This window comes from Vombatus ursinus, unplaced genomic scaffold (assembly GCF_900497805.2).
Source record: "Vombatus ursinus unplaced genomic scaffold, bare-nosed wombat genome assembly UNPS02014798.1, whole genome shotgun sequence".
Taxonomy (NCBI): domain Eukaryota; kingdom Metazoa; phylum Chordata; class Mammalia; order Diprotodontia; family Vombatidae; genus Vombatus; species Vombatus ursinus.
In genome coordinates this window covers 65,084,069-65,096,153 of record NW_020954576.1, presented here as the reverse complement: position 1 = coordinate 65,096,153, position 12,085 = coordinate 65,084,069, and the positions used below count along the sequence as shown (strand labels likewise).

Sequence of the window (12,085 nt, the reverse complement as noted above, 5' to 3'; positions counted from 1 at the left end):
TGCAAAGCATTTTACTAACAACCCTGTGAGGTAGGTGTTATTGTTATCCCCATTTTGCAAATGAAGAAACTGAGGCAGACAGACTTGCCCAGGGTCACACAGTAGGTATCGGCATTCAAATTTGAACTCAGCTCTTTTGGAGTTCAGGCCCACACTCTATCCACTAGATCACCAGCTACTTCTATGTATATATGAATATTTGAATACACATGAATATATATGTATGTATATGTATGCACACATATGCATGTGCATGTGTAGAGAGTGCTGGACCTGGAGTCAGGATCAAAGTCACAGAATCTCAGGGCCAGAAAGGGCCTCAGAAGTCATTAAGTCTAATCCTTGCCTAAAGAGGAATCCTTCCTACAAAATTCCTGAAAAGTAGTCATCCAGACTTGCAAGGAAATCAGTAGGCACTCTCAGCTGTCTTCTTCCAGATAGGAGGAAATAGAATCTGGGAACTCTTAAAAATTCCTGTCCTAGGGAGAGAGTAGGAAAAGGGGGGGAGGGCATTTTTGTCCTCCCAGTCTGAATTCCCATCCTTGGAATCCCACTATCTGAATTTTATTCGTAATTTGCCTGAAGGCGAGGGGATCCACCAAATGATCTCCAGAGGTCCCTTCTGGCTCTGTGATCTATAAACCTATTCAGTTTAATAGCTATCTATTAAGCTTCTAATGTGGAACCACTGTGCTAGGCACTGGGGTTAAAAAGACAACAAAGTGAATTCAAAGCAGTTTGGGGGAAGGGAGGGAATCAGAAGAGGCCTCGTCTAAGAAGTAACCCTGGAAGGAAGCCTATGTGATTACCTTCTCTCCACTCTCATAGCCACTACCCAAGTTTAAATCTGAATCACCTCTCCCCTGAACAATCCAATTCAAGTCAAGTCAGTAAACTTTTATTAAGTACATACTGTGCTAACTGCAAGAGATACAAATAAGAAAAAGAAAGACAGTCCCTGCCCTCCAGGAACTTACAATCTAGTTGGGGAAGCCAACACACAAAAGAAAGCTAGAAAGGGGGTGGAGTGGAGGAACACCAGCCAGCATCTTGTTCTGTGGAGGTCAAACAAAACAGAACTGAAAAGAGATTATTGCAATAACATCTTCATTGGTTTCCCTGCCTCAAGTCTCTCCTCACTCCAATCCATTTTCCACAGAACTTCCAACATGATTTTTCTAAAATACAGATTTTTCTATATCACCCCCCCAATAAACTCTAGTAGCTTATTAACACCTCCAAGATCAAATATAAAGACTTTTTGTATTTAAGGTTCTTCATAATTTGACCTTTTCTTATTTTTCCAATCTTCTTGGACTTTTATAACACCATTCCCCCATTCCATTTCTCCTACTCAAATCACACTGATGGTCAGGGTTCCCAGAGAGCAGATGACTAATCCTTCCCCTCAAGATTCTAGGGGTAACCACAAAGGTTTATAGCTTTTAATATTTCTCACAGGCTCCCATTCCAATATGCTACTCCCCCCAATATTGATTAACTAGTTATTAATTTAAAAGGCTGTTTTCTGAAAAAGTGTAGCAGGGGGAAACATTACAAAACATCCCCCCAAACCAGGAGTCCACTGTCTCCTAGGTACATCCTCTATCCCTGAGGAGAGTGGGCTCGAACTTCATGCACAATGGCACTAAGGCATCTATTTAGGGAACATCTATGATGGAGGATCCCCAAGAGTCCTTTTCTCTCTTCACTGACTCTCTCCCAAATTTGCTCCTGGGCATCCCGGATAGATGTGGCATTCTCTTGCTCAGCTGGGGTAGCTCCTTACGTATGTCTCGTCTGACAGGTCAGTCCACTTCTGGGAGAGATCAAGAACATCATTCCCAGGCCTACCTCCTCACCGAACTCAGCTACTGCTGCTACTTCATATAGTGGTCTTTGCTGCTGACACTGTTTGTTAAGGGAACCTCTTAATGATTCTTTCAACCTTTTGAAGCTCTCAAAGTCATAATGTGCTCTATTCTATCTGCAGATACTCATTCATCCAAGATCGGAAAAGAAGAAACACAACAGAAATGAGGATCATGCACTCGGGGACACATGGTAGCTGGGTGGGAGATAGGTCAGCCTGCCCCTCTCTTACCCAGTAACTCACAACAATCTTCTATGCTTTAAAGCTGCTAAGAAAAAGAGAAGGACTCTCCCCCTCCTTCCCCCCATAAAAAGGCCAAGGGAGGGGTATATCAATTTTTTTATATACAACTCAGTTCTGTCTCCATTTTCGGTCTTTCTGACTCTGATGCCAACCAGGAAATTCATCAGAGCATAGCACCAGCCCTTCAGTTATTCATGGGTAGAAGAAACCAAATGATCTCCTGTGGTAACATGAGTCAAATTAAAATCAGGTAGCAGATATTGTTGTTGTTCAGTCATTTTAGTTATGTCTGACTTTTTGTGACCCCATTTGGGGTTTTCTTGGCAGAGATACTGGAATGGTTTCCCATTTCCTTCTCCAGCTTATTTGACAGATGAGGAAACTGAGGCAAACAGAGTTAAGTGACTTGCCCAGGGTCACACAGCTAGTAAGTGTCTGAGGGCAGATTTGAACTCAGGTCTTCCTGACTCCAGGCCTAGCAATATTCTTTAAGGCCTGAGCCCTCATTAGCCAGTCTCCCTCCACACACTGTCATCCAGCATAAATGGTCTACATACTTCCTCTTCATCCATGATATTCTATCTCCCATCTCTGTCTTTTCACTAATACAACGTCTTCATCCCCTTGACCACCACCCCTTTGCTTCCCTGTTGTCCTTCAGTACTCCCCTCAAATCCTGCCTTCTGCAGGAAGCCCTTCCCCATGGTGCTTTCTCCTCTGAGATTACCTTCTGTCCGCTCTGGATATATCACGTATGTATCCCGTCATTTCCATGTCATCTCTCCCATCTGACTGTGAGCTCCTTGAGGTCAAGGACTACAGTTTTTACTTTTCTTCACAATCACAGCATTTGGCACAATGCCTGGCACACAGTAAGTTCTTGATAATAGTTTGTTAACTTACTGACTGTTCCTCATACAGGATATTCCATCTCCTTAGTCTGTCCCCCATACATAAAATGCTCTCCCTTATCTCTTCTATTTCCTGGATTCCTTCAAAATTCATCTCAAGCACCACCTACTGAAAAAGGATTTACCTGGTCCCACCAGTTACTCATACCTTCCTTTCCAAGCTTACCTTGTATCTGATTTGCATATGACTTGTGTGTGTTTACACACGTACATTTTATATGTATGCACGCACATGCTTTATACACACACACACACACACACACACACCCCTATTGTCTCCTTTATCAAGATGTAAACTTCTTGAGGGCAAAGACTATTTTTTGTCTTTATATCCTTTGTCCTTAGCACAGTGTCTGGCATATAGTAAGTGCTTAATAAATGCTTGTGGTCTGATTGGTTTGTAGATATTCCAAGAGGTAGAGGAAAAGCAAGAGCATTCTAGGCCTGGGGGACAGCCTGGATAAAGGCACAGAGGCTGGAAATAGAATGTCATGTTTGTTCAGCTCTATCATAGAATGAAGGAAGAGGAGAAATATAAAAGAGAAGCTAGCACCAGATTGTGAAGGCCTTTCAACTCTGAATAGAGGAGTTTGTAGTTTATCCTAAAGGGAATAGGAAGCCACTGAAGCTTCTTAAGTAAGGAAGAGATATATTCAAATCTGTGGTTTAGAAATAGCAACTGGGGCGGGGGAGGGGGAGGGTAGCTAGATGGCACAGTGGATAGAGCACCGACCCTGGAGTCAGGAAGACCTGAGTTCAAATCCGACCTCAGACACATAACACTCACTAGCTGTGTGACTCTGGGCAAGTCACTTAACCCCACACACACAAAAAAGAGAGAGAGAGAGAAATAGCAACTTGACAACTGTGCAGAAGGTGCTTTAGAGAGAGGATAGACTGGAACAGGGAGATGGATTAGGAGATTCACCCTAATGTGAAAGAAGAATCAAGGAGATTTGGTACCTGATTGTGGGAGAAGGAATGATCAAGGATGAATGGGATGGCAGACCTGAGTGACTGGAAGGATGGTGGTGCGATCAGCAGATGGAGGGAATCTAGGAAGAGAAGCAGGTTTCAGAAGAAAGGTGGAGTTGTGTGCTGACCATGTGGAGTTTGAGATTGCTTCGAGATATCCGGGTAGAGATGTCTAATAGCCAGTTGATGGTACAAGCCTGGAGCTCAGGAGAGAGATGATGGTTGGATATATAGTCCGCACAGAATTGGGCATTGAATCAAAGTGGCTGATGAAGTCACCAAGAGAAAGTGAAGAGAGAGGAGGGCCCAGGACAGAACATTGGGGTATACACACATAGGAGGTGGGATGCAGATACAGCAAGGGAGACTGAGAAGGAGCGGCCAGATAAGTGGAGAACCAGAAGGAATAGCATGGTGAAAACACAGGAAAGACAACCTGGTAAATAGTTTTAAGTGGTGCAGGAAGGTCATAAAAGATAAAGACTGAGAAAATACTCTTGAATTTTGTACTTTAGAGATTATTGGTAACCTTGGAGAAAGCACTTTCACTGAAGTGGTAATGTTGGAAAGCCATTCTACAAGGACTTGAAGAGGTGAAAGTGAAGAAATAGAAGGCGGTAGTGTAGACAGATTTTTCTATGAATTTGACTATGTAAAGGGAGAGAAAAGCATTGAATGAATGCATGAAAAAGCATTTATTAGATGCTTATGTTTAAGCACTATTCCAAGCCCTGGGAATATAAATTTAAAAATCTAAATAGTCTCAACTCTCAGGGAGCTGAAACTCTTAACTGGGGAGTGCAACACGTTTTTTAAAAAGGTCAATTAAAGGACAGATGGAAAGGCCTGGAAATCCTAAGGGTTCAGCAACAGGCAGAGAGCAAGCACCAGAGCTTCTAACATTATGTCACTAGGTCAAATGACAGTGCCTGGCCTCTGCAGGTGAAGCCTGGAAGTCCTCAGGGGGCAGTGACAGGGCAGATGGCAAAGCTTGAGTATTCACAGAACCATTGTAAGCATCTCTTGAAAATGTTTCTTCCTCTTATTCTAGCTGAATCATATTTTCCACATCTGCCATAATGTCTACTTTTCTTTGCAGAGAAATCAACTCCAGCAGCAAAATGATAGTTTGGAGGGATGACAGATTCTAGAGAAGGTTTTTTGTGTTTTGTTTTGTTTTGTTTTCATTAAGAATTGAGGAGATCTGCATGATTGTAGGCAATAGGGAAAGAGCCCATGGGTAAAGAGAGAATAAAGATTAGAGAAAGAAGATGATTGATGGGGAAAGCTCTGAGAAGAGACAGGAGGAGATGAGCTATTTTATAAGCTTGTTTTAAAGTATGCATCATGCCAGGCTTGCATGAGTACTGCTTTTCCAAAAATTTTATCTATTTTATTTTTAATTAAGGAATAAAACAAGCATTTCCACAGCATAGCATAATAAAAAGATAATTGCACATGAAACTGCAAATCTATTATGTACAACTTGCTGTTCCTTTTAAATATATAATAAAGTTATCATGTAAATTTCTTTTTTTTTCCTTTTCTTCTTCCTCCCTGTGCCCCTCCACCTTAGACATTGCTACCATTAGACATAAATATGTTTGTATGTTATCTATATGCAAAATCATTCTGTACCTACTTCTATTTATCAGTTATTTCTCTGGATGCAGATAGCATCTTCCTTCATATGTCCTTTGTAATTAATTTGGATATTTATAATAGTCAAAATAAATTATTTGCTCAAAGTTGTTCTTAAAACAATATTGTTGTTACCGTATTCAACATTCTCTTGGTTCTGTTCATTTTGCTCTTTATCATTTCATGTAAGTAAGTCCATATTTTTCTAAGCTCATTGAGCTCATCATTTCTTTTTCTTTTTTTCTTTTTAATAGTATTTTATTTTTTCCAATTACATGTAACGATAGTTTTCAACATTATTTTTGTAAGACTTTGAGTTCCAAATTATTCTCTCTCCCTCCCTCCCCCCTTCCTTCCCCAAGTCAGCAAGCAAGCTGATATAGGTTATACACGTATAATCATATCGAACATATTTCCACATTGGTCGTGTTGTGAAAGAAGAATCAGAACAAATGAGAAAAACCATGAGAAAGAAAAAACAACAACAAAAAAGTGAAAATAGTATGCTTCCATCTGCATTCAGACTCTATAGTTCTTTCTTTGGATGTGGATAGCATTTTCCGTCATGGAGTTCATCATTTCTTATAGCACAGTAGTAATCCATCACAATCATATGTCATGACTTGTTCAGCCATTCCCCAATTGCAGGCATCTCTACAATTTAGCTTTTTTATTTATCACATATAGATACAACTAGTCACCTGACCTTCCTCCTTCCAGTACCACTGTTTCTTCTTGCTCTGCTTCTGACTTCCACACCATATTTCTACACTGGTAACTTCATCCCCCTCCGCTTTTTGTGTGTGGTGTTTCCCCATTAAAATAGTCATGGTCATTGTCCTTTGTACTGCAAGAAGACCAAGATGACATCACAGTGTTGGTTGGGGTCAAAGTGTAATGTGTCAGACAGTGGCTGATCAGAACAATATGAGCTTGGAGACTCTGCCCCAAGTCGGACCCAAATAATCCATTTGAACATTTGAACTGGAGATGTCTCTAAATTTGTGCATCTCGTGTTTCTTTTGACCTATTGCAATTCTTCTTTGCTCACAGGGCACAGGACATCAGTTCTTTGATGGGAGCGCACCATGCTGGGCAGTCTTGTGCCAGTGTCTCCCATGTCCCACAATCAATAACAAAATTCTTCAGAGACACTTTGAGAGTGTCTTTGTATTGCTTCTTTTGACCTCCGTGTGAACAGTTACCTTGTTTGAGTTCTCTGTAAAATAGTCTTTTAGTCAAATATAGGTTTGACATTCGAATGATGTGGCCAGCATATCAGAGTTGCATGATCTCTGCAGTAGAGTTTGAATGCTTAGCAGTTTAGCTCAAGAGAAGGCTTCAGCATCCAGAACCTTATCTTGCCAAGTGATCGGCAGAATCTTCTTAGGACAATTCAAATGGAAGGGGTTCAATTTTCTGGCATGGCGCTGCTATGAAACCTGGACAGTCTACCAGTGCCATGCTAGAAAATTGACCACTTCCCATTAGAATCTTAAAGGGCAGGGACTGTCTTTCTTTTTGCTTTTATTTGTATATCCAACACTTAACACAGTTCATGGCACAGAGTAAGCACTTAACAAAGCTTGTTGCCTTGCTTTGCCTTTCATTCTGTAAAATGGGTATCCTAATAGTTTCACTGCCTACCTCACAGGGCTGTTGTGAGGACAACATTTTACAACCCTAAAGTCACACAGAAATGTAAGTTATCATTGAACCACACCCAGTGTACTGATGCCAACAATTTTTTTTTCATCTTGTTTTCCTTGCAGGTCTCTAAGGCTGCAGCAGACCTACTGGCATACTGTGATGCCCACATCCGAGAAGACCCCCTTATCATACCAGTGCCTGCATCAGAAAACCCCTTCAGAGAGAAAAAGTTCTTTTGTACCATTCTCTGAGTCCATTTGTAATGCAAGTGTCCCCTTTTCTGTCTGTGAAAACCTCCCATAGAAATTCTGCATGCTTTTAGCATTAGAGGATAATAGAGAAGATTATTACTCTTCTTGCTGCCTAATTCAAAATGGCCTAGGGTGCTGTGCTTTTTAAATTGACTTATTAAAGAAGCAGTGTACATTTTTACAACAAATGATACATGTGCCAAGTAGAATTAAACATGGGGCTAGGGGTTGGGTTTTTTTTTTTTAATCATTATGAAGCCCAACGTTAAAATGCATTAAGTTAATTCATTTCAGTGAATATACTTATTGGGGATGAGCACTGTTTTTTCATGGAGGAAAGAAAATTGCAGCCAAGAATCTTCATTATGTATCCAATTAAAGACCTTTTGACCAACTGTACCATTTTTATTTCCTTTCCTGGAGAGAATGTAAGTCCTGGCTAATCTAGAGTGTCTCTATTTCTTACTTTCCCATCCTCCTCTTTGAGAGAGAAGAGAGACGAGGATTGACTTGTTCTCCCTCATTTGCACCCCGTGGAGGCTCGGTGCCTCTCTGATGTACACATCCTATGTGGAGCGACCTTTGTCTTTCCTGTAGCACTGCCTGCTGTTAGTTGTTCTGTAAATGCCCTTTCTGCAACTGTGGAATGTTGAGTGAACACTAGAGTAAATTTGACTATAAATCCAAGCTGTGGCTCTGCTGTCTGTTTTTTTATCGACCTGACTGCCCAGGGTTCTTTTCCCTCAGCAGTCATACAACTAGATATAGGAAGCTATGGAAACTGTGTTTCATCCCCATCTATCACCTTCCTCCTACTCTAGGCTAGTGAGAATGATATTCTTGCATATCCAAAGGTCAGTTATGCCAGGTCATCAGCATTTATCAAATGTCCATCCTGGGCAAAGCACTAGACAAGAAGATATGGCCCAGCCTGCCCTTGAGGAGGTAGGAATCTAGTTGGAGAAAGATAGGTTTAAAAAATATACAAATAGTAGGTGCTTAATAAATGTTTATTGACTGACAAATTTAATAGTCTGCAGTGAAACCAACACTTGTCTTGCCACCTTCCCACCATTACCAGAATTAGGAGGAGGCTAGCCCCCCACAACTTACCTGTTTTACAAAGAAACTTTATATTTCTATAAGGTTAATCTTAACTTCAAAACCTTGATTAGACTAAATCTCTTAGAGCTCCTCCAGCTCCAGGGGTGGGGAACCTGCCACCTTGAGGGCCCATGTGCTATCCTTGAATTAAACCCGTATAGAATGAGTACTGGATCCAAACCAAAATGGTGCCTGGAGATGAGAATAAACTTTGGGATAAAGAAACATATGTTTTATGTTCTCTTTCAGTCTCTTTGGAGATTGGAATTCTATCCTGGGTTCAGGCACCAGCTTGTTGTAGAGCACTGGACAAATGATTGTTTATCTTATTTTCTCCAATCTAGAAATTTTCCAAAGATACATGATACTTCCTTCCGCAGTGACAAATCACAATATCTCCACACAATTTTGTAGACAATTGTATAGACAATTTTGAAAGGAAGTATGGTAAAGCTGGACTTGGAGTCAGGAAGCCCTGGGTTTGAATTCCGCCTCAGATGCCTCCTGTCTGTGTGACTTCAGTGATTGAGCAAATCACTTCAGTTATGTGAACCTCAATTTCCTCATCTGTAAAATGGGAATAATGATACCTGAAATACTTACTTCAGAGCGGTAAATGCATAGAAAGTTGACCTCAAAGAAGATCCAGGTTCAAGGCATTATTTGTCCTGGCGAAATGACTCTGGACAAGTCACTTTATATCTCAGTGCCCCAGGCAATTCTCTAAGGCTATAAGTTGTAGAACATGTACCAGTATGAATTGGGAGGGAAAGGGGTTTCCTCTTTGGGAGCTCCTCGTGACAGTGAAATCATAGGTCTGGTTCAATATACTTACATCACAAATTCTTATTTAAAGTACCATATAAAAGTCTATCACTATCATCATCATCATCAATCATCATCATCATCATTATTATCTTCATGAATTGCTGTGGCCAAAAAAGAATTTATCACTTGGTGATCAGTCTTCTAGTAATAAGCCTCTCCACACTTAGCCAGGCTATTCCCTGGTGGAAATGCACCACTGCTCACCCTATGCTAGAAATCATTATTGTCTTTCTATGTATACCCATTGCTCGGAACAATACTTGGCACCTACTGAGTGCTAACTAAATATTTGTTGACTGACTGACTTTTCCATCTGCCAGAGCTTGGCCTCTGCTTGGTGGCAAGCATCACTTATGAGCCACAACTGGATGAGGACTTCAGAGAAGGCCAATCTGTAAAATAAGAATGATACCCCCTCCGTTTCCTTTGGTGTATCCTAAAAAGAAACATGTAAGATGGGATTTTTGTTTGGGTGACCAGAAGATGTCACTCTGGAGCACAAGAGAGGCCCATGCTCTCCTCACTTTCCACTCAACCAGAAAAGAGCTGGGCTGAAATCTTCAGTGACCATATCTACCTGATCAGTTGGGAGGCAAGACTGTCTCTTTTGGTCCCTTCTAGCTATCTCCCCCTTCCCTTTGGGTAAAAGGAATGGAGTTTTGCCTTAAGGACTGATGCCAACACTCTCAGGTAAACCATGGCTTACCAGTTTATTCTTTTAGGGTAAATCTAAGTGAACTCCAAGTTCAGGCTTTAGGACTCTACATGGTAGAATTATAGGATTATTAATAAAACCAAACTGTAACTTGATAACCCCTAGGGAGGTCTTTTTGCCTCTGCAACAGAACAGCAGGGTCCTAGTATAGAGAATCTGTGAAATTCAAAACCCCTCAGGACCATCCCTGCCCCCACTCCCATGCACACTCTGATCTCAAAATAACCTCATGCCAGAAGACATTAGGAACCAACTCATTTAGAAAAAGAGAATTAGTCTCACAATCTTCTATCAGCAAGGGGGTAGAAAAAATACAACAGAGTAGGGGCACTGTTTAGTTTAAACAAATAGAGAAATAAGAGAGGAGAGGAGAAAGAAAGCATCCCTCCGGGCTTCATAGCTGAGGTGACGAAAGTCCACAACCTTGCTTACAGCATTCTTCCAAACTGCTTGATGTGGTCTCATTTGCCTGCTGTGGACAATGACACTGACCTCCCCCAGGAGGAGCCCAGTTGCTTTCCATGCCACTGAATGGTCTCTGCTCTGCTCTCCATGGACATGGCTGCTGTTTCTGCCTTTTCTCCTGATCTCTTCCCCCATTCAAACTCCATGTGCTGCCAGATCTCATACTTGCCAAATCCAATCACATGCAGTGTTACCTCAGTCCAGGGAAATTTAAAATCCCAGAAGTCTACATAGGTTCTGGTCACTCCTACCTACAAAAGAGGCAGAATCTGTCCCCTGTCTCACAAGGGCCATTACATGCTTCCCTAGGGTTTGGAACTTTGCAGTCCCTTACAAAATCAGGTACAATAGAGTTGGCATTAGTGATCATACAACACAGAGTCAGTGTATAACAAAACAAAACACATCAGTGTATAACAAAAAAATGATTAACCCAGTGTCTCAGGTAATCATTCCAATTCACTATGCACAATAAAATACAACAACCTAATCTGAACCAAACCACTACCCTTTAAGAGGGTTACTACATTTAAATAAATTCAAATGTATTCATTGTATGAGAATAATAAAGGGAAACTAGATATCATCAAAGATCATTTAATTTGGCTGGAGGAACAATGTAAAATTCCTTACAAAGAAGCATTTCACAGTGACTAGCATATAGTAGGCACTTAATAAATGTTTATTGATTGACTGATTTTTGATAGACTAAAGACTTGATAGCTTTTAAATGACTCCAAGTCACCTTGGTGTTTTGGTTCTGTTATTGAAAGTTCTTTTAGTTCTAAAGTCCCATTAGGGTGTACTCACAATATCAATGTTAGGCAACTGAGAGTGCTTTACTTGTCGAGCAAATACAGATAAATTACCTACTGTGTATGATAAAGTAACTCCGAAGTTCAGTTTATCTTAAATCCTTTGGGATTTATGGCCAGGTATCTTTACTCTGTTGTCCCTGACAACATAATTGACCTGAAAAAGCTGCAATACACAAACTTTATTAAGACAAAATGGCAGAGGATGTGGTGGGACAGAGGGACCTTTAGAGTGGAACATCCTTCATTTGCTCCATTGAAATCTGAACAAAATCAAGGCAAAAATAACCAAAACAAAACAAAAAACAAAAATACGGCATACCCCTCCTACCCTCATTCCCTTTGGTTATTCATCCCCAAGCTTCTTATGGGCAGCTAAGTAGCACAGTGGATAGAATGCTGGCCCTGGAGTCAGGAAGATCTGAGTTCAAGTATGGCCTCAGACACTTACTAGCTGTCTAGTAAGTCACTTATCCCTGTTTGTCTCAGTTTCCTCATCTGTAAAATGATCTGGAAAAGGAAATGCCGAACTATTCCAATATCTTTGCCAAGAAAACCCCAAATGGGGTCATGAAAAGTCAACTGAACAACAAATTGCTTCCTTCTCCCACCCC

The 12,085-nt window shown here is 40.9% G+C and overlaps 1 protein-coding gene across 1 annotated transcript in view; it reads left to right on the top strand.

Moving 5' to 3' along the window:
* LOC114050080 (guanine nucleotide-binding protein G(I)/G(S)/G(O) subunit gamma-4) overlaps positions 1-7,771 on the top strand; it is an 83,316-nt gene extending 75,545 nt beyond the window's left edge. The window contains exon 4 of the mRNA XM_027871627.1: positions 7,416-7,771. Coding sequence (XP_027727428.1) covers positions 7,416-7,544 — 129 coding nt within the window. The 3' untranslated portion in view covers positions 7,545-7,771. The remainder of the gene's footprint in view (positions 1-7,415) is intronic.
* The last annotated feature ends 4,314 nt before the right edge of the window (positions 7,772-12,085 follow it).